At 39.1% G+C, this 20,857-nt stretch overlaps 2 protein-coding genes across 4 annotated transcripts in view; one reads left to right on the forward strand and one right to left on the reverse strand.

Moving 5' to 3' along the window:
- The window catches only part of COG5 (component of oligomeric golgi complex 5), a 145,833-nt gene extending 143,873 nt beyond the window's left edge, over window positions 1-1,960 (forward strand). For both annotated transcript variants that reach the window (XM_088153433.1, XM_088153478.1), the window contains one exon: window positions 1,803-1,960. In XM_088153433.1, coding sequence (XP_088009559.1) covers window positions 1,803-1,917 — 115 coding nt within the window. In that variant the 3' untranslated portion in view covers window positions 1,918-1,960. The remainder of the gene's footprint in view (window positions 1-1,802) is intronic.
- Window positions 1,961-2,448: 488 nt separating this feature from the next.
- Window positions 2,449-19,813, reverse strand: HBP1 (HMG-box transcription factor 1). 2 transcript variants are annotated; one of them, XM_007422104.3, is made up of 11 exons: window positions 19,714-19,813; window positions 16,093-16,285; window positions 13,223-13,457; window positions 11,376-11,508; window positions 10,507-10,618; window positions 10,303-10,415; window positions 9,680-9,836; window positions 8,903-9,047; window positions 7,954-8,274; window positions 4,569-4,710; window positions 2,449-3,479 (listed from the first exon to the last, which is right to left on the reverse strand). In XM_007422104.3, the coding sequence occupies exons 1-11, from the start codon at window positions 19,726-19,728 to the stop codon at window positions 3,468-3,470; spliced, it is 1,578 nt and encodes a 525-aa protein (XP_007422166.1). In that variant the 5' UTR covers window positions 19,729-19,813; the 3' UTR covers window positions 2,449-3,467. The 2 variants fall into 2 exon arrangements, with proteins under 2 accessions (XP_007422166.1, XP_007422167.1); XM_007422105.3 differs by having other exon boundaries at window positions 16,093-16,281; window positions 19,714-19,806.
- Window positions 19,814-20,857: the final 1,044 nt, after the last annotated feature.

Below are 20,857 nucleotides of genomic sequence, written 5' to 3' on the forward strand. Positions count from 1 at the left end.
TTCTGCTGGACATGTCAGCACTAAAGGATGTTAGACCAAGTAGTGAGGCCACATAGTGATAGAACATCGTTGAACCAGCCGCAACCAAGTTTCCCAAGTACTGTACTGCCACAGGCCATTCTCTGTGGAGGAACAGCTAGACATGGTCTTCTAGTACCATAGCAGTTCCTCATCCCATGTTTTATGTTCCAGAAAATTGGATTGCAACAATCTGGTTTTTGTAATCTATCTCCTTCCCCTTCAGGTGTTTCAGTTCTTCTGCTCTGTCTAGTATACATTTCAGAACCAAAAGGAAAGGGTAGAATATTATTTGCTCCCCCCCCCCATTCTCACCTTTGAGTTGCAGCTAACAGCGGCTGACTCCATGGTTCTCGGGTGGCCCTGACACCTGTTTGTCAGTAACATTTGAAGATTTCAAGAGCTACAGGTCAATTTTTATTGATCTAGGTAGACTGTTGGTGTATCTTTTTAAAGCACTAAAAAGGGGTGTAGCACTATCACTGTCAATAGCTCTCCAACCTGTCAGGTTTTTTTAATATTTTAGTATTTTTAATTTATTCCATTTGTATTCAGCCAAATCTGCCAAAGACTCTCTATGATTTACAAATCGCTAGTGATCTTGTCCTTTCATGAGTGAAAAAGAACCAGAATTGGTGCTGGGATATTTTTTCATGTAAAATGCTGTATAAAAACACACTTCATCATTGAATATCCTTTTCCATTCTTAATGTTGTTGCTCTGAATCATTAACAGCACTGTCCCCATTAGCTATTTTATTTATTGATTGATCAAGTTTATATGACTGCCCATCTTGCACAAACTGACTCTGAGCAGCATACAATAAGACCAACAATAAAATCAACAAATCAAGCTAGCACCCAAATTAAACCCAAGATTAGATTACAAACAATATGATAGAGAACCTTAATTCAAATTCTGACTAGACTAGGCTGCCCATTTTGTAATGCGCCCCTTTCCCCAAAAATATGCTTGAAAAAGTTAAAATTAGTATATTCATCCTTATACTACTGAGCTTTTATATGAAAAGTGAACATTTGATGTGTGTGAATCTGTCTCCCAAAAAGGATCCTGTCTGCAAAATGTTTATACACACTTTTCCAACAGACAATGGCCATTTTTCAGGCTTGTTTGGATTACGAGCGCCAAGCTAATCAGAAATCAATGGTGAATATAAATCAGCATAATATATCACTCAGCAAAAATGTATTGGCTTGCTGGAGAAAAAAAAGCACGCTCCTAAGTCCTAGGCTCTGCTCCCTGAGTTGGTGTCTTGCACCACCAGCCTCGGCCTGATAAAAATCACTCAAAACGGGTGACGACTTTTTGCAGATAGTGAAAAAGCGCTCATGAAATATATCAATGTTTTAATCCAATACTTGCTTTTAAAATTCTGAAGTTAAACTACAGGGGGAGGCCAACAATGTTAAAAAGGTGGGCACAACTGGGTGATTGAAGCCCCGCCCCTTTTTTAACGTGCCCGCATTAAAAAGGAACAAGGCATTGCTCACCCATTCACACCTGCCATTTTGATACTATCCTCTCTCACACACACACACACAGACACACAGGCAGATGTCCTTGAATAAAGTCCTGCAACTCATCCGACGGGGATGTTAATGGGAACAAGCATGTATGTGAATGCCACTACAGAATGCCAGGGTTTGATGAGAAGGGCAGCGGCTTAGACCTAAGCCACACAGAAATCATCCTTTTTAAAGTATTGTTAAATAAGTTTGTAATAATAAAAAAGTTTAATTCCAGTATATTTTCTCTTTAAACAGAGGTGCATTAGAAGCTTATGTTCAATCCGTAAGAAGCAGAGAAGGCAAAGAATTTGCACCAGTCTATCCTGTAATGGTACAGCTGCTACAGAGAGCCCTGTCCGCTCTTCAGTAAACTGTTTCCTGAAAAACACTGGAATCATGTGATCAACAAATACTATATACTTCTCAATTGATATTAGTAGTATCTCTCTCAAACTTGCTCACACATACATGTTACAGCCTGTTTGACTTTCATACTTAAATACATTCTGCATATCTCAGCTTTTTCTAAATGATATTTTTATATTTTCTTGTTTTAATTTAAAACCAAACATTTCTATTCCAAAGGCTTTTCTGCATTTGATAAAACAAACTAATCCTAAATTGACAAGAAAAAAATGTGCATGGATTTACTATTTTCTTTTCAGCAACAATTCTATAGCTTTAAAACATTATATACACACACACACACTTATAAAATATTTCATATTACTTCAGTGTAATATAATAAATATGTACAATGTTATATTATGATTGGAAATGTAATTAAAATATTTCTACATGCCCTTGTTTTTCAAGTATTCCTTCAATTCAGCAATTACTAATAGCAATTTGCAAGACTGATGTGATACTTCGTATTTTATATAGAGAAAATATACAACAATAATTTTTACAAATTTATTTGAAATAATACATGAATACAGTGTGCAAAATCATAGGAGCAACATGTAGACATACATATCAGGTGCTGAAATTTATTGTTGTCATTCTTGACAGAAACACACTATTTAGTAACATTAAAAGCTATGTTGTAAATGTTCACAGCAAAAGTAGCCATAAATCTAATATATCTGCTCTACTTTTAGATAGATGGAGGGAAAAAAGTAAAGTGCAAATATTGCACCAACAATAAGTGCAAAGTTTGTCCCCACCATAAAAGATGTCTTATGGCAAAATAAAATCTTTAAAATTTGCAGCATAGAAAAAAAATTAACATTAAATGATGATACTATGAAAGCACCATTCTTTTGGAACAGTGCAATCTACTTATGGGTTTAATCTTTTCCAATACAGCTTAGGCTTCTACAAGCCTTTCATTTTACTAGGAAGGTATCACACCCAAAATAAATTATAAATGTGACACCTTCCCATACAGACAACAATTTGCTACATATCGTGTACATTATACTATTCACTTTGCCACATATTCTGATATCTGGTTGGCACTGGGCAAACTAGAAATTCATATATTATGTCAGAAAATCCCAGCTTGCAGATTTGTAGTTAATTACATAGTTTGTGCAATACGTATTAATCAGCAATAAGAATTTATCTATAAACAGATGTTACATGTTTTAAACTTCCCCTTTTTGTGCATTTTTCTTAGAAAATAAACTTTTATACAAAGCTCCTCTTCTTCCTACTATTCTTTAGCACCACAGGATATCCATATTCAAGCCTATTACACCTGATAGACATATATGTAGTTTGGAAGAAAAAAATAAGGCAATTTGGTTTTTAAAATGTTGATACTTTTAGCTTGCTTAATGCTCTACTGTAATAAGCAAAACTTCATTCCTAGTGACTCAATGCTGCCAATATATTATAGTTGCACCTCCACAACAAATCATGAAACCTTGATCGTGTCTTCCACCACCATGTATTTAGGATTCCAACCTGATGCTACTGTGAACCCTGTAAATGAAGACAGATGAAAGTACCTATTAAAGCCAAAAGACAGACAAGGGTTCAATTTGGTCATGGAAATACGAATTACTATTCTTGGTTCAATTTTATTATAGCCAAAAAAATTAACTCGACATAAAGAACACGCTGCTGATTTTGCTATAGTAAATTATTTTGAACAAAGTTATCATAATTGGCATGCATTCATCCTGCATCTGCCAGGGTTGAAGAGTCAGATTTTACCTGTATCTGTTGAACATACAAACACATAAAGACAAATATCTTCCAGGATATTCATATGCTTCGAAATATTGGAAGTGAGGCCTGTGTGCACCCTATCATGTGTTTAACCTGCACGTGTGGATTGAATACCTGCGGTGCTTCAGACTGTGATGACTGTTCTCTCAGCTGCACGTACCTCACTAGCACCCTTTTTGTGACCTTCAGAATAAATGACTCAAAACTTTCAATCAGAGGTAGAGTTAGTTAAGAGGTGAAATCACAACCATTTATAAACATCTCCTTGGTTTTTTGCAGAATTAAAGCAGCAGCTGCAAGTGGACTGACCAGCTATGTTTATTTTTTCTTAGCAACTTTTCTCAGTGTCATCTTTACAGGAATAAAGGTGGGGTGATGGCTTCAAGAGATTAAGAAGCAATTATATATTTACGTGTGGGGGTGAAGCAAGGAAATGAACTTCACTGCCATAAGGCTGAGCTACTGCCTTGTCAGTGTCCAAATCCTGACACTGGGCTGGATTGGCACATGGGCTTCCTTATTGCCCTCCAGAAATTACTATAAAATTAAGCGCAGCAGGGATTAGAATAGACTCTGGAGCAGTCCATATCTAATTCTTGTGTGTATTCTGGCATAATAACCCTACTGGTGTTACCCTTGCATTGAGATCATAGAGCAAACTTAGGCAAACAGTATCCCTTTGAACAGAGAGGGATTCTCGATCTGGACAACGTTTCATAGGAAATGTAGAGGCTTATATCCTGTCAATCTTTATAAATGCTTTCTTCCAGTAAGATGTATTCTACATTAACTTGAAGTACCAAGATATATAGGAAATGTCAACAGTAAAAGACAACATACTGAATTCGTTCGTTTCCGTTTCCAGCAATCAGGATTTAAACGTTTTTGTTCTTCAGCCAAGGCCTTGGCTTCTAATGTGTACATCCGTCTTTCCTCGTTTTTCATTTTCTTCCACCTGTCACCAAGTATCACACTTATGGCTCTACAGAAGAAATATTGGGAAAACACTCAATTCAAGCAAGCAAAGGAATGTTAATTTTTCTGTTTCCTTCCTATGTGAGGAAAAAAAATAGATCCAGGAAACACTGAAGCCACTTGATTATTTCTACCTTCAGCACAATTTTAAAAAATATTCCACAACACTCTTATCATAAGCAGTAGCTGCAAAACTTTTTTAGATTGACATTTTCAGTTGTGTTACTAGGATTATTTTAAAAAGCCTTAACAAAACCGGGGAGCTGTTTTTTTCAGGAACATCATACACCTTACTGGAATAGAATACATTTCATCTATACATCCATTAGGGCTAGATTGATGGACTAATAAACAATTTTCATAATTAATATTGTTCAATTATCCCAAGTCCATATATATCTTTGTAAATTCATTTTGCACAGGGGAGTTACAGATTTTGAAAGGGTATAGATATTTCTAACGACAGGCACATACAGTCAGGTCCAGAAATATTGGGACATCGACACAATTCTAACATCTTTGGCTCTATACACCACCACAATGGATTTGGAATGAAACAAACACAATGTGCTTTAACTGCAGACTGTCAGCTTTAATTTGAGGGTATGTACATCCAACTCAGGTGAACGGTGTAGGAATTACAACAGTTTGCATATGTGCCCCCCACTTGTTAAGGGACCAAAAGTAATGGGACAATTGGCTTCTCAGCTGTTCCATGGCCAGGTGTGTGATATTCCCTCAGTACCCCAATTACAATGTACAGATAAAAGGCCCAGAGTTCATTTCAAGTGTGCTATTTGCATTTGGAATCTGTTGCTGTCAACTCTCAAGATGAGATCCAAAGAGCTGTCACTATCAGTGAAGCAAGCCATCATTAGGCTGAAGAAACAAAACAAACCCATCAGAGAGATAGCAAGAACATTAGGCGTGGCCAAAACAACTGTTTGGAACATTCTCAAAAAGAAGGTACGCACCGGCGAGCTCAGCAACACCAAAAGACCCGGGAGACAACGGAAAACAACTGTGGTGGATGACCGAAGAATCCTTTCCCTGGTGAAGAAAACACCCTTCACAACAGTTGGCCAGATCAAGAACACTCTCCAGGAGGTAGGTGTATGTGTGTCAAAGTCAACAATCAAAAGAAGACTTCACCAGAGTGAATACAGAGGGTTCACCACAAGATGTAAACCATTGGTGAGCCTCAAAAACAGGAAGGCCAGATTAGAGTTTGCCAAACGACATCTAAAAAAGCCTTCACAGTTCTGGAACAACATCCTATGGACAGATGAGACCAAGATCAACTTGTACCAGAGTGATGGGAAGAGAAGAGTATGGAGAAGGAAAGGAACTGCTCATGATCCTAAGCATGCCACCTCATCAGTGAAACGTGGTGGTAGTGTCATGGCGTGGGCATGTATGGCTGCCAATGGAACTGGTTCTCTTATATTTATTGATGATGTGACTGCTGACAAAAGCAGCAGGATGAATTCTGCAGTGTTTCGGGGAATATTATCTGCTCACATTCAGCCAAATGCTGCAGAACTCATTGGACGGCGCTTCACAGTACAGATGGACAATGACCCAAAGCATACTGCAAAAGCAACCAAAGAGTTTTTGAAGGGACAGAAGTGGAATGTTATGCAATGACCAAGTCAATCACCTGACCTGAATCCCATTGAGCATGCTTTTCACTTGCTGAAGACAAAACTGAAGGGAAAATGCCCCAAGAACAAGCAGGAACTGAAGTAGAGGCCTGGCAGAGCATCACCAGGGATGAAACCCAGCGTCTGGTGATGTCTATGTGTTCCAGACTTCAGGCTGTGATTGACTGCAACGGGTTTGCAACCAAGTATTAAAAAGGGAAAGTTTGATTTGTGATTATTATTCTGTCCCATTACTTTTGGTCCCTTAACAAGTGGGAGGCACATATGCAAACTGTTGTAATTCCTACACCGTTCACCTGAGTTGGATGTACATACCCTCAAATTAAAGCTGACAGTCTGCAGTTAAAGCACATTGTGTTTGTTTCATTCCAAATCCATTGTGGTGGTGTATAGAGCCAAAGATGTTAGAATTGTGTCGATGTCCCAATATTTCTGGACCTGACTGTAAATAGGATGCCAAAAACATATACATTAAATTTTAACTACAGACCAAAAGTTAGCATACCACTGAAAATAAAGCCCAGTAGAACTATAACCTCTGGCTTAGTGCAAGGGAGAACAATTACATTTTTAATAATGTGCCACAGAGTTCTCACTAATGTTACTGCAAAGTTTGTATTTAAAGTTTAACTGATTTATGCTTATTAAAAAAAAAATTCTATCCTGAATAGTCAACCTAGAATACACACTTGTTACAATTTATTTCTTTTGTACTCTTTCCTTTCCAGTTTTCCCTACTGTCCTACCTTTGAGGGCAAAAAAGCTGCAAGAACAGTATCATCAATATTTCCTCATAGCTAAATAACATACAGAAATAATTTTAGTCTCAAGTTCCTTTGAACTAAAAAGATAAAAAGTAAAAAAAAATCTATTTTTAATTCAGGATAACTGAAGTACTGCTACCTAACAGCAGCTAACAACTACCTATGATCCTCTATGTTTATTGCAGAGAATCTTACGCAAAACTAGAACTCAAGACTCTCTTTATTATGCTTAAGTGGATAAGGTGAGGATCATACAAGTTACTTCTAGCAGACATCTACATAGTAGTGGTAGTAATTTCATTTTAGGCATGCAAGAGATTAACAGGCAAGAGAGAGATTTTATGTTCATTAATATAAAGAGTCAAATGTAAGAAGGCAAGGGGGAAAAAACTGATGCAGCTAGAATCTCCAATATTTGGAATACAGCCCATTGGAAAGTTTCCTAGAAAAGAGGTAAAAACAGTTTCTCAGTTTTTATTTTAATCAAGCTTACTCAGAAACTCTTTACTGGGTTCTATCCTAACCACATCCCTAACACGTTTGGAGCCATTGAATGATAAAAATGATAACATATTTGGAGCTTATTAAATGATAAAAAGGTAAGTATGTAAGCTTGTGTAAACTGAAGTATCTAGTCTCATTATGTTCATTGTTTTTTTCCCCCTACTCATCATGTTTCAAGCTGAAAGTACATATTCATTCCACAGTCTAAAATACTGACTTACTGGAAACCTAAGGATGTGAAATATTTATCTATTTCATCAACAGCAAGCCAGAGGTGAACATACATCAAATATAAATCAGAATTATGAGGATCTTTACCTGTTATCTTTTCCTGGATACATTTGAGTATATTCTACTCTATATTTTTTGGCAAAAAGCATGAAGGCATTCATTGGTCTTTTGCATTTGTTGGGAGAAGTGGCACTAACAGTACTTGCAGTCCCTGAGTTGTGGTTTTTGCCAGATTTACTATACACCGAGGACATCTGTGTTGACTGAACAGGCCCACAATTTGCATTGCAATCTGATCTTTCGAAGTCGTGGCTTCCAGACCCTCCACAAGATAAAGAAGCGCGCCGCTGACGAGCCATGCTGCTTAACACGTAGACTGCGGATGAATCCATTGGTGTAAAATCATAACTGAAAAGAAATGTCCCGTTAGAAAAGAATTCAGGGCTTAATCACTAATAATACCTAACAATATAGATTTACGACTCATGCTACAGTCTTTTAAGTGAAAGATTACTGGCTTTTTTTTTTTTAACCATGAAACCTATCACCATAAAAAAAAAAATGCAAATTACTATAAAGTTTGATTAAGCTTAAAAATTAACCATAATCAGCTTCCAGAACTGTAGCTGAGGAACTAAATAACATTTGCAGGAATTAGTATAAGAATGGACTTCCAACTTGTAGATTCTATTTAGTGGCCTAGAATTGGTAGTCTTCCACCCTCTAGTGGAAGAAGTTTAATCAGTCTATAATTTGTAGCAATACTACACGTAAAGCTAGGATTCTCAATTAAATAAATTAGATGTCCAAAAACAATATTAAAAACTTAATTTAAAACATACTACTTTAAAAACAACATGTTTAAAAGCAGCAACATCCATTAACTGAAACAGCTTAATTTTAGAGACGTAGGAATTGTAATCAAATTTATCTGCTATTACTCAATATTCAACCCCCTCCCCACAAAACAAGAAATTCAAATACTGTAGTGAAAGAAAAGTCAAATTATGTATTTAATCTGTGCTTTAAGAATTACCTTTTGAATGTATCAAAAACACCTGAATCATCAAAGTTTATGGCATCAGGGTGTCCAGGAGGTAGACATACATCGCCCACATGCATTTCACAACATGGAATGCCATGTTGAACCACAGTCAAGCTTGGATAAAAAGAAGACCAACCTGAACAAAATAGAAACAATTAGATAATTCCAAATATTCAGTTCTACGATCTTCAGATCCAGGAATGTCTAAAATTAGATTTCAAACAGAGTTTAGCCAAAAGTCAAAAAACCAGCTGTAAAACAATGTAGATCTAGCCTTGGAAATGGGAAAACAAACAATGAAATATTAAGGGAGGGGAAATGGCAACTCGGTTCTGAGAAAGTGGAAAGCCACAGGAAAGAAACTGAAAATAACTCTGCTGTGATTTTGTCTGGTATGAGATGGGCAAACAAAAACTGACAGACTTTCCAGATTCGGTAATTCTACGCTATAACAATAAAGAGCATTCTTAGAATCATTCCTGCTTCTATTTCTTGAGTGTGTGTGTCTTGAAAGGCTGACAGCAGCACATTTATTCAGAAGTTGCACAACGTTCAGCAGAGCTCCCTTCTTTGTAACCAAAGTTAAGAGTTGAGATCTTTTCTGGGTGCTTTACAATTTGAAACGAAACATAAAGTGACAAAGTAAATTCAGAAAGAATAAAGAGGATTGTGTCAAAAGAAAGAAGATCTTGCTTTTGAATTATTAAGTATATCATATAGGAATGTTCAATTTTTCCATCATGTATGAAAAACAGGACATTTTCCTACCTTTATTTTTAACATAGAAAGGATGATCTAGTCTGCACTCTACAGTAAGTACATCCTCTGCTGCTGTGCCAGGATCAAAAGTCAATTTAAGTACTGACTCGCCAAATGAAACGCTTTCTTCGTGTGATATCAGTTTCAAACCATCCGAGCCGTATCCCTGCATAAACACAACCATTATCAGAGATACAGATGTGCCTATCGACATCACAGCCGCTCTAATATCTGAGCCGCTTCCTTCTTCCTACAAAATTAAAGGTTTCAATCATGCTGGTTTTAATGTGGCCACACTGCTTCCTACATCAACCACAAGGGGCAGGAGCTCCTACAAGCGATGTTGACTACACGTGAATCAGCACTTTAGGAAACAGACTTTTTTTTTTTTTTTTTTTTTGCCAAGCACAGTCATGTGATTTACTGCCCATCTGCTTGTCCTGGGGAAATGGTGAGCATTCCAGGGTAAGTAATCAAGTAGCAATCGTCCTATCACCTCTCAATATTATTCTCGGAAACTCTCATTTCTCTGTTATGGGAAGTACTGCACAGCATTCAATGAATTTATATAAATGCTTTCCCTTTCTCTTTCCTTCTCCTTTAAAGCGTAATAAGAAAAACTCAGAACTTACATTATAAGCACCCACTGAATCATCAGCTTCATTTCTGCAGCTTGCGGATCTAGCAAACTCTTCAACATCTTTCCATTCTTTACTGCGTCCTTTATGAAAGCATAAACGCGTTCCTAATTTTTTTTGAAAGAAAAAAAGAATTCAGTGTAATCCACAAGGCAAACCTGAGCATTAAGCCCTGTCGTATAATGGAGCGTATTTTACCTTTAAGGAAACAGTGCCAAACAGTTGGGGGCCAAGAGTGGCACCATCCCAGATCGTCATCGTCTGACAATGACGACATACAGAAAATGCCAGACTCTGATTCACTATTTGTCTGTTGAGAAAATAAAATCACAGCATAGTTGGCACATATAGATTTCTGAATCAGTTCACACAAATGTTTATTCACACATTTACCTGAAACGGAAGACTTCTTGGAGTCTCTTATCTTTTACTTAACAATTTCCATGCCTAAATTTTTATATCTTTTAATTAGGTTTTGTAGCCCTCATACATTTCCTTATATAAGCCCATAACATTTTTGGGTTGCTTTTTTCTCTTTACAATCTGATCCTCTGAGGCTACATTTCACCCCAGTGAACAAGCAGTTGGAAGTGGAATATAAATCCAATCACTCAATCAATGCAACCCTATCACATCCAACTTCAGGCAGCAGCCCTTAAAGTACAGCATGGTTAATCTGACGTGACCAAGCAAGGACAGCTTCCAATGACAGCTCACGCTTTCCACTAAGCTCCAGTGTGTTTTGGCTGGCCTAGGATCAGATGACAAGCTGGGTGTGGACTGAGGGCCTGGAAATGAATAAGATAACCTTCCACCTGCTTTGCTTTTTTGTTCTGTGCAACATCTCTGCTTTCCTTTTACTGCATTTGACCCTAACCCAACCTTAAAGGGGGGAACACTGCAAAACATGACCTTTGCTAATTTGCTTGAATTGTCCATTACATCACAAGACCTGTTGTTATAGGTGCCAAATAAACAAACACATAAATGAACAACATATAAAGCCATGCTGTTTAAGTTTCTTTAAATGCTTCTGGTATTCTGCTACTTCAACATATGGAATTTACCCTTTCGTGTCTGACTGGTGTTTCCTCAATGTGATGCTTGGGAAAAACAGTCTCATTCTGAGGGGGTTCTGGTGGTGGGCGTGCATAGGAATGTAAACTTTTGCTTGTAGCTAATAAGTGAACTGGAGATGATCTAAGAAAGAATTGTAAAAAAATGTGTGAGCAGATGTTGATCAAGGAAGGAAAGAAGATACACAAACAGTAATGTATTAGCAATTTTGTCACAGTATCAAAGTTTCTTTAGTTTTCCTTGAACACACCAACACTAGTGGATCTGAAAAAAGAGTAAACAGTACAACTCTTGAGTATCTTGTTTCCCATCATTCACGCTTATTTTGAGCAACAGAAAATTTCTATAAAGTGTTACTTTTATCAATAAATGTTTGCTCAGCTTTTAAATACTTGCTACTGTTTCTTTCAGTTACAAAAAGACAAGGGCAGAAAAGAGCCTTGCACAGCAAATTGTTAATTATTTAATTAATCCATCAGAATTACTTCTATCCTAAACGTCCCATTATCTCAAGACCAAGTATACTAATCAAGATTGCTATTTGCAGAAGAGAATTTTTTTATGAAAAGCATGCTAGACATTGCTTCTACCTAAGTTCCAAGAAAATAATTAACAGATCAATCTAAACAATGAAGTATTTTTAGTGGAGCAAAGAACACTGAGAACTGATTACAGACCTATTTCTCTAGAGTTTACTCATTTTGTTTTTGTACCAGTCTGATTAAGAGTTGTGAGGGATTTCAAAGCATGCATACTTATTTATGGCACTTTGGGTGGGTCTTTTGGATTTTATTTTCTCTTGAACCAGCCCAGCAATCTTTAATTTTCATATGCTGATCACCTGTTCTAAGATCTAGGTCAAGTTATACTTTTATAACGTTGTACGTTTCCTTCTTTTAATGCTCTCAGGGCTGGTTTAGTAGTTTCATTGCACTCAATAATATATTTTCAGCAGTCAGATGTCAAAGAATGTAGGATTATTAAAAAATAAAAGCTATTCATCCAGTCTATTAGCAGCTAAATCCTAGTGCCTTTTGAGTGATAGAAAAAGGACAGTTTCTAAGGAAGCCAAAAGATATACTGACTTGACTCAGTTTCTTACCCATCACTCACTACTGCAAAGAGGGGAAGGGTCTTATACATCCTCAGTCCAGGGTCTAGCTAACAGCTATACAAATTAGATGTGTGGACTCTAGAACCCCTATCTTGGTGTTTACGGTGTGATTGGAAACAGGGCACCTCATGAGCTTGCTCCAGGTTCTTCTCATCCTCCCTTCTGCTAACTTTCAGCTGAATGGCTTAAGAAATAATTGATCTAATACTGTCAGTATTTTTATTTTAGTTTTAGATCTTTGGAATCACTTTGCCATTTTAGGAAAACAGACAATGTGATATATCTAGATGCCAGACAAAGAACATGTGCATTTATGTCAATATCTTCGTTGTATGTAATATTAGATAGTCAGACTTTCAACAGATTTAAATTACTAGAAATAAATGAATCTGTTAAAAATACTAACATCAAGCTAACGAGAAATAGGTCTCTTATAACCAACTTATTCAGCAATGGGGATATGATCTGACTCACATCACCATAATTTGAACAGCTAAAGCAAAATCAGAATGCCAGTTATGTACAAAGCCCCAACTGAAATGGAATAATGAATCATCACCATCATTCATTCATTCATTCATTCATTCATTCATTCATTCATTCATTCATTCATTCATATATACATACACACACACACATACACATTCTCCACCTTTTAATGCAAAACAGGAACCTTTAAGCAAGTTGCAAATTGTAAAGAATAATAATAATGATATTTCATACGTGTTATAAAATGAGCACTGCATAAGAGGACTTTGTGGACTAGTAGCTATATTTGCCAGTTCGGTCAACCAGTTCACTCCATTCTCACACGTATAAGCACTTTCTGAACTGTTGCCTGAGGTGTGCTGGTTCCAAGAAGGCCTTGCATATTCCTGATGTGAGACATTAGCACTTAGCTGGAAGAGGGCAGGTGGGGTAGAATCACTGTGAACAGCCTGCAATTCAGGAAGATCATCTGCCAATGAAAATGTACAAGGTCAAATTCATTCCTACGAATCAAGCTAGCACAACACAAGAATAAGACCTCCTCCTTCCTTGACCCTGGAATAAAATATTTTCTAGGGTTTAGGTCTTTTAAATTTTATGTTGGTATGTTAACCAATTTCAGGAAAAGATTATGCTAACTTGTCTAGAAACACAAGGTCTGTCTCTTCTCACATAATGCCAGTATAAAGGAAGAAATCAACATATAAGTCTGCAACAAATTCCAAACTACCTGAACTGAGCATATATTCCAAAACAGGAGAGTCCAGAGCAAGCTACTTGGAAGAAAGAAAAGTTGGGGAGAAAGAAAGGTCCTGTAAACCTTTCTGTAAAATATAACAGAGGCTAAATATTTCATATTCAGTTAACACCATACAGAAGTATACAGCCAAGTTCTGGTATTTCTTGCTCATCTTGGACTTGTGCATTAAAAGGACATGAACTTTTAACTCCTATTAGTTTCATTCCTTCATGAAAACTACCCAAAATTCTCAACTAAACAGCTCTTCACTTGAATTTACAATTCTAAACAATGGACAACTAAAAACAAAATTTGCATACTACCTCATCTTCCACAAAGCAGCCCATCTTTCTTTGATTAGAGGAGTTATCTCATTGAATCAAGGTGGGACTTGATATGAAAGTTTCTTTACGAATTTTAAGTTAATTTAATTTGGAGTGTTTGGGCTTGGTAATCTCTGGAGTTTTGATAATCTGATTTGAATAATCTAATTTGACTAGAATTTTTATTGTGTGACACATCTCGTCACATCTTCCAACATTTTTATAAAACATGTAAAAATCCAACACAACTACAGAAGATATAGAAAACACCCCCAAAATGCGACAATAGCCAGGCTTCAATGTGCATATTTTAATTGCCTGAAGTGTTTTAGTTGGCAATGGTGAGTGTGGATGGCAAGGCTGCAGCAACCTATAATTAATGTGGAAAAGACATCTGGGCAGTATAGCTGCAAATCACTCAGCCATGGTTTGCTTTAGCATAGCCACACTGTCAAAATATGATACAATAATCTTGTCCACTTTAGACTGTGGGGATGAAACTACACTTCATTTTCAATTACGCTTTCTGACATATTCTCAGTGGAAGAAGCTATCACACCATGTTTGGATGACACAGCAACCTAAAAGTAAACTACAGAAAGCAAGCCCCCAAGCACCGAGTTTATGGTTAATTCATAGTTAGGTGGAGCCTTTAACTTGAATGCGCCCATTATTTTTTAAAGAGGACCATGAAATTACGTCTCTGAAACTACAATATTTGTGCAGTCTTTCTTTCAAGACAAGTTGAAGAGAGTTTTAAAACTGAATTGTGATTTGGCACCGAATCACATAGTTCAAAGAAGTATCATTTAAAACATTCAGTAAAAGGTAACTTCTTCTTCACACTGATCTCAGCTCCTTGGAACTTCATGAACCTATGCATCCAGATTTCTTGACACGACTGCAGAACTGGTTTGCCGCTGCTTGCTTCAAGGAGGTTATTTTATTTCTTTGTTTTTATAATCCCTGGTAGCTTTCCACCCAAGTACTAACCAGGCTTCAGCCAGAACAATTATCTTGATTAAACACAATATGCTCTTTAAACTCCAGCCATTGCCTTACTCAATACATTTGTTTCTCTGTTAAACTACCATGTCACACCACCTGGACTGGGAGTACAAAATGTGAGGCCTCCGGGGTATGCAAGGACTCCAGGTCATGAGCGGTCCAGTGGAGACTGGATGAGGGGGACTGGAAGTTGTGGGGGTCATTTCCCCAACTTCTTCAACCCATCTGCTGCATTTTCTACCTGCTCTTTGTCACATATTTATCCTCCACATTGCCTTTCTCTCCCTCTCTGTGGCTCAGCTCTTCTATACTCTCTGCTTTCCCGTTTCTGGTTCCCAAATGCTCCACCTCCTGTGTATATCCTGGCATATTAGTCCTTCTATGGGCCTTTTCACTCGGCTTTTCCACTTTTCTGATACCCTATATACAGCTTTTCTCCAAACCCTACTCCTCTTTTCCCTGGCCATTTGTCTCTCCTAGCCCTTCCCTTGCTCTCCTACCAAACCTTCCCTTCAGCTCCTTGCACTGCTTTCCCCAATCCTTTTGAGATCCTTTCCAGCTTGTCCATCCTTCTTCAGCCCTCCCATATTGCCTTCTCCAGATCTGGCCCACTTGTAAGGCTGCAGTTTCTCCATGCCTTCCAAAAAAGGGGAGGGGAGAAACAGCAGTGTTTGTTTTCTTTAGTTGAGAGAGCTGTGAAGCTGTTTCATACCCTCTCCTGCTAATAAAAAAAAAAAAAATTGCTGCTTCTGTTTGTTAAAAAAAATGCATTTTTTTTTCATCCAGTGGCTAGGAAATGAAGAGTCAGAGGGCCTGCTATTGATTAAAATAGCTTCAACTTTCCCCTTAATTTTGTTGTTATAACTCCCCTCAAGAGAAAATAAATACAATATTAAATGCTGCACTGAACCTGCTGTGGCCTTTCAGCCAATAGACACTACATACTCCTGACTAACTATTGATTTCTAAAGGAACTGTCCTACACAATAACACAGATACTCAGATGAATGCAAGAATCTTTTACTGATATTTACCAAGTTCCATATGCTCATCACAAGATGCATATCCAGGAGAAGATGGGAGATTCTCATTACACTTCAGTAAGTCCAATGACTCATTCATTCCTGAAGTTCTCTTGTCCACTACCAATAGGACTTTCTGCACAGTACTAGGCATCTGATTTGTCTTTACTTCCCAAACCATTGTAGGGTGCTTCAAATTATCTGACTTAAACAAAAATAAAGAGTATTAATATAGTTAGCTACAGTATTTAGCAACAATTCACCCCAAAGTATTCACCATTTTAAGAAATACAGGGAAAAAGAACACAATTACTGTGCCAGTGAAGGCTAAGCATTAAATTGGAATCTCGGAGGAAGAAGTCTGGGAAAGGCCACAGCTGGCAGTTTGAATATAAACATACAGCAATGTTTTGTTATACGCCACTTTTAACTTTTTTTTTCTAGAAAACTTATGGGCTACCAGTGGGACCAAAAATAAAAACTGATTCCCACAGTATTTTAACTGGGGGTTAGTGGCTTTACGCAATGCTAATAATAAACAAGTAATGGTTAATGATGTTATTCATAAGATTATTATAGGTCCTGACCAACACATAGCAAAAAACAGATCTGGTCCACAACCACAATCAGGAAAGTGAAGTGAACCTCTCAGAACACGGATATTTGTCAGCCCTTCGTAAGATCGTTAATTTATTACAGAACACAGTACATTTTTGCAAGCACGTCTAACGTGTAAAATGGGAAAGGGACTTATATATGGCATTTTTATTGCACTACATTTAGAAAGTATGCCAGCTGAAACATTCTTAATTATTTTTCCTGTATTTCATATTTTGCTTTTTTAATTTGAAATCTTTTCTCTTTGATAGCAATGTATATATACATCTTTATTAATATAGCAAGTTTGAAATTCTAAAATATTCAATGCACTCCATAGTGAAGACAATAACCAGAAATACCACATATAGGAAGATATGACAATATAAAATAAACAGAATATTTTCAAAGACAGAGATGACATTTAGCTAAACCTGCAATATAAAATATTCAGTTTCCCACTGTTTAGAAGCCAAACATGTGACTGTTGTATAAGCAAGTCCCAGGTGATTTTAAGCAGCTGTAAGTACTTTCTATCATAAACCTTTAATTCAAGTAAAAATGACCAGATTCTTTAATAACATCACATACACATATAAACCAAAGTACTGTAGTATTTTAAGGTGTCATGCACTGTTTGCTTATCTGCCTTAGAAATGGCCTATGAATCACTCTCAGAGAGAGTCTGCCATATGCCCAAAAGTTCCAAGCTCCTTAGTACTTTGTGAAGAAGAATGCTAGAAAAGCAATACACAACTACATGCCGATATACCTAAAAACAAGTCATTTGTCATCACGTGTCTCTTAAAAATTAAGAGTTAAAAGATTCAAATGAAAAATTAATGAATTATTTGTATTAATGTTATACTATTTTTCTATTTAAGATCCTAGGTACACCCATTTATGAATAAACAAACAGCATTTCTAAAGTTTGCCTGACAAATATTTAATAGTATATTAAAAAAATAGATTCACAAGCCCAAATTCTATCACTGTGGCTACTTTCCAACTACATTCTGCTCTTTTATTTTTTTGGTAACTGACTGTAATTCCTGTCAAGAGCTAAGTGAACACTGGTATTCATTGAACTAATATTTTTTACTTATGCTACATTACCAGTGCAGTGCATTTTAAATTTGTATTCTTGCAAGATCTTTATTTTGTTTTTATATCTTGCATATCAACTTGCTGGCTTTTGGGAGAGGGAGAGACTGATTTATTAACATGTGATTGCATCCAAATGTAGTCATTCTCCTAGTAGGCAATTCTTCTTTGAGTCATGCTCAATTTCTGATGACTTCATAGAGACATATCCATGTACAGTAGTTTTCTTGAGAGCAATACAGAGGTGCTTTTCTTTTTAAAAAAAATTTCCAGTCTACCCTACAGCCTTGGCATACCCTGTGGTGTTCCATCCAGAGACCTCACATGCTTCACTTCTGGGGCCAGCCAGGTATTGCCATATTAAGCTGATTCTCAAAACTGCCATCGTGCAAACTTTGCATCTATCCAAATTCAAGCATCAAAAACATTTATCCTGCAGGCTCTGGGGCAGGGTGACATTATTCCTTGGTTCTTGACATTTTCTTCCCTGACAGAACGCTTCTTTGCTTGTTTTATTGTTTTAATATCCTGTGTGTTGCCTAGATCCCCTTGAGTGATTGAGGCAAACTGATAAATCGAATACTGTAAAGCAGGGTTCCTCAACCTTGGTGAATTTAAGATGGGTGGACTTCAACTCCCAGTTCTGGGAGTTGAAGTCCACCCGTCTTAAAGTAGCCAAAGTTGAGGAACCCTGCTGTAAAGAAATAATTGTTTCAGTAAGCCAGCAACTCCTCAAGGTTCCTGTGACATAATATATGTCTTTCTTTAACAGCAAAGCCTCTCGTTCATCCTGTCTGGAGGTTGAGTCATGGCAACTGGACTTCTTTCCTTTTCGGCAGAGACGTTTCGCTACTTGTCCAAGCAGCTTCTTCAGTCTAAAAAACTTGGTCAGGGGGACCCCCTAAAAGTCTTCCAAGGCGGCCGTGTTTCTTACTAGCACGACAGGCTCGTGGAGGGACAAGAGTAGTTGTGATGAGCGGAGTCTTTGAGACGTCGATGAAACTCTCGTTCATCCCGTTCACTTGCTACAGCTGCAAAATAAGGCTAGTGGGTTGCGCAACACCCCCCCCAAAAAGAGGGAGGGGCGGCTCATTTGCCCCGCGGCGGGAACACAGCCCTCAGGCTCCCTCCCGGAGTAGGGCATCCGCACGAAACGAGAGCAGTTCCGCTTCCAGCGCGCAGCGAGGAGGGCGGAGCGAGGAACCAGCCCCCCCCACGCCAGGCGCGCGCGCGCGCACCCCCGGCGTCACGCGCTCCGCGAGGGAGAGGGCCGTTGGGGGCTGCGCGCGCCGCCGTTTTGCCCCTCTCAGCCGAGGGCGGAAAGAAAGCCCGCGCCGCCGCCGCTCCCCCCGCCCCTCTTTCCAGTCACGTGCCCAATGCCTGGCAGAGGCCCTTGTTTATAAACTTTTTCCTTTCAGGGTAAGGCGCATGCGCCGAAAGGCCCATTCATTCAGAAGTGCGTAACAGCAGCAGGGGAAGGCGGTGGGGGAGGGGTTCCCGTCCCCACACTCAGAGGGGCCCGTTCTTCGGGCCGGGTGAGTCCCCCCGGCCAAAGGGCTCCCCAGGGGCCCGAGAGTTGGGGGAAGGGGTGGTGGGCTGGGAGGAAGGGGCCCCACGCGAAGTACGCCTCGCAGCTGAGGGCCGCAGCGCAAACGGCGACGTGCTGCGCTCTGCCCTCCGCTCTATTCCGAGAAGCAGCCGCGGAAAGCCCCGAGTCGCGCCAGGAGCCCTGGCGCCTTTTGATCCCCTTTCATTTCCTCCCCCGTCCCTCTGCTCCACAACCTGAAGAACAGCACAGCGCTCGCTAGCTCCCTGCCTCGCTCGGCAGCGTCGAGCCCCGCGCAGCAGCACCGCAAAACGGAGCCCCGCGGCTTCCCAGTTACCCCCAACGTCCACCCCTCGCCAGCACTTCAAAACTTCTGAGCGACTTACCAAACCCGTCGCCATTACAGGACTCCTTACAGCCTTTTTCCCCCCTTCCTTCCCTCCTCCCTCCCGTTCTTGTTTGTTCGAAATCGCCACCCATTTTCCATCAAGCTCGGCCTCTGAGTGACCAGCACGGACGTCCATCACGAGGCCCTTCCCGCTCATTGGACGAGCGCGTCGCCCGTCAGAGCCCAGCTGAGGGGAGCAGACTTGTTTTGATGTCCTCCGCGCGGCTGATTGGCCTGGAGCGAAGCCAGTCAAGTTGAACGAAGCGTGGTAAACGGACGCTGGCCCGCCTCCCAAGCCGAAGAGGGTTATGGGCGTTGTTGTTTTTTGTTTTCTTCTCGGTACGCCCGATACCGAGTTGATGAACAACAATTCCCAGAAAGCTCTCGGTCGTTAGTAAACAAGATTCTGAGGGACACGTGTACCTGTGTCTCCAGCTGGTTATGGCCCTTCAGGGGTTCCCGAAGAGGGCGAAGGGCGCTGCCTTTCCGAGCCGAGGAGCATCTCTCAGCCGCGGAGGAAAGATAGGAGCACGGAAAATGCAGCTCCCGGAATTTCAACGAGCCGCAGCCTTGTAGAAAAGCTTCCTGTAGGGGCGGTCCTTTAGAAACTGCGGACCAGCCTCTGAGAATCCTGTATGAGCCTTAGGACACGTGTACTTGAAGAAGGGGATGTTTACTTCTGACTGGAGACGTTGGCATCGAAACTGTTCTCCAGGAATCCTGTTACTAAAAGTCGCTCCCGAGGACCGCGGTCTTGCCCTTTGCGATTATTTGTATTTTCTATAATTTGATTCATTCTAGGGTCAGCTGAATAAACAGGTATTTTTAGATAATGAGTTAGCAATGAGGGAACCTTGACTTAGTTGCAGGCAGAACACCAGAGAGTGCAAGGTCACCGAGCTATTAAATTCAAAATATTACGGAGGGGGGAGATGCAAATTATGCCCAATGCAGCTTCGTTTACTTTCTAAGCAAGGAACTTCCTATACTAGACTCTTAAGAGTTAGAAGGAAGTTGAAAAGGAAAGTAGTGATCCAGGATACTTGAAGGTTATTTAAAAACACATCAGAGCTTACTGCTCATTGGCACAGAAAGATTGATTATTCATGTATGAATTGTGTTTGATCATTAAAAAAAACAAA

The sequence above is a fragment of the Python bivittatus genome, unplaced genomic scaffold (genome assembly GCF_059951505.1).
Source record: "Python bivittatus isolate LINGU-HERP-01145 unplaced genomic scaffold, Pbiv_v1 ctg000010_np1212, whole genome shotgun sequence".
In the NCBI taxonomy this organism is placed as follows: Eukaryota; Metazoa; Chordata; class Lepidosauria; order Squamata; family Pythonidae; genus Python; species Python bivittatus.